This window comes from Gavialis gangeticus, unplaced genomic scaffold, assembly GCF_001723915.1.
Source record: "Gavialis gangeticus isolate Ggan-Ray unplaced genomic scaffold, GavGan_comp1, whole genome shotgun sequence".
NCBI lineage: Eukaryota > Metazoa > Chordata > Crocodylia > Gavialidae > Gavialis > Gavialis gangeticus.
The window spans coordinates 117588634-117590653 of NW_017729031.1; the positions used below are offsets into that span (position 1 = coordinate 117588634).

The following is a 2020-nucleotide window of genomic DNA, read 5'->3' on the forward strand; positions in this document are numbered from 1 at the left end:
TTTTCCTATTTGTTGTTTGTGTACTGTTTCAGGGTTAGAGGTTAGGTAAGTAAAGTATATAACCAAATGTTTCTAAGAAACATGTTTCATATTAATTTTACAAAATAGGTAAGTAATCAGTCTGTACATTCATTCTGCTGATGTTTTGTGTCAGGGATTTTGTAACCAGGATAATAACATTTACACTGGACTTGTACTGTGGTTGTCTTCAGAGAATTCTAATTAATGGTACCTTTCTCATCTATGGAAAGACAAATTGTGCAGGTTTTTTTCCCTTTTATCCCCACAAGGAAATAATTTTCCATGTGACCAGTGAGCAAAAACTTCTAGTGAATAGCCTGTTGAGGATATGATATGTTGCTTAATAGTGTGTTCATTTGTTTTAGTGCTTTTAGGTAAGTTTGTGGAAGTTCAGCTGTAAAGTTTTTCCAGGGCTTCATTATAAAGTTTGAACTGGTTTTGGTCTATCTGCCTCTGTCTCTCCCCCTTTTTTTTCTTTTTTTCCAGATGACCTGTGATTAATCTGACCAACTGCAAGTATGAGTCTGGTGAGTCTATCTTGTTTCTTGGATGTAGAAAGGGAACGAAAGCATTGTGATTCTGTTGATTCCCATCAAGAGGAGGAATGTGACAGTCTGAGGTGATCCGCCTGGTATCTGATGCCACTTAGTCGTCAGACCTGTCTGCCCACACTCCCCAGACTGCCTATCTCACACCTGCCATGACTTGATCTAAGGGGAAGGGTTGGCAATGTTTTTGGGCAAAGTGCTGAAAATACCTGCAACCTTGACTTATCAGATTTTGGCATGCCAAGGGACAGACAGTAGGGGAGCCACAAGGGGCTCAATCCTTGTTGAGGCAGCGCAGCTCCAGCCCCTTCCCCACTGTCTGCCCTGAGGCGCTCATGCCAAGCAAAACGCCTTTGCTTGGGAGTTGCCTACCCCTGTCTTAGGGTCTTTTAACTGGCAAGGCTACCTCCAGAGGCTGGGGTAACTTCTTGCTGGGTGCATTTTCTCAGTGTACAGCCCACAGGGCTTCTCTGCCCCAAATTCTACAGGGTTGGTTTTCCCTTAAGGCAGCCCCAGTTGTGCCTTAGGGACAATACTTGTGACCTCCAGTCATCTTCATAGTCCCGCCCATACCTTGCATTTTTTTAGAGGGGAGCCCTTTGGCCCTGATTCTGCATTCATCCCTTCAAGCCTGCTTTGGGGTTTCCACCTCAAACCTTTGGGGCTTCCACCTTCCTGGCTTCACCTGTTTCCTCTAGCTGGGCCCCCTAGCCCAAGGTCCACTACCCCAGACCTCAGCTTCTGGGCCCCAGCCCCATGTTGCACTTGTGTGCTCTGGGACCCTAGCCCCTGTCTCATGTGGCAGCCCTTAAGGTCCCTGACCTGGCATGACTGCTTACACGCTGCTCTGCCCCCTGGCGTCCCTGGCATTCACCAGGGAGCACTCTACTGCATGAACGGCATGTACCCCCAGCGGCTGAGGGGGCACAGTGGTGGCGGGAACACGGCAGTGGTGAGTGGGGAGCTCCTGCAGATGCCACTGGCACTATCGGCGGGGAAGGGGCGAGGGTGAGAGTCAACCAAGTGGGAATCACGGACCACCCATAAATGCCATTGGTGGTGGGGTGGTGAGCGGTGACTGCCTTTTTGTAGAGGGTGCACTGCCATGCTCAGGGGATGCGCGTGCATGGGGGTGCATGCCAATGGCCTCCAAGCCATCCCCTTAGCCACAATCCAGTCCTCTGGTTTTAAAACTAAACTTAACAGAAAAATAAGCAAACTGCATCCACTAAAGTTCTTTCCCATTCTGGGTCAATACTAGGCCTGTGTGAAGCTTTGGGTGGTGATTTGGTGGCTGAATCTCCAAATCCTAATTGAATCAGGGGACCAGTAAAAAGGTCCAAATCAATTCGAAGCTCTCTGAATCTTCAGAAAAGATTCAGAGAGCTTCCATGATTCGAGCAGTCCACACCAGCTGCAGCAGGGAGCTAGACCCAGACTCAGAGCTGTTA

General features: G+C 48.5%; 1 protein-coding gene across 1 annotated transcript in view; it reads left to right on the plus strand.

Moving 5' to 3' along the window:
- Nucleotides 1–511: 511 nt before the first annotated feature.
- TTLL6 (tubulin tyrosine ligase like 6) overlaps nucleotides 512–2020 on the plus strand; it is a gene marked incomplete at its 5' end in the record, with an annotated part of 30552 nt that continues 29043 nt past the window's right edge. The window contains one exon of the mRNA XM_019522925.1: nucleotides 512–548. Coding sequence (XP_019378470.1) covers nucleotides 512–548 — 37 coding nt within the window. The remainder of the gene's footprint in view (nucleotides 549–2020) is intronic.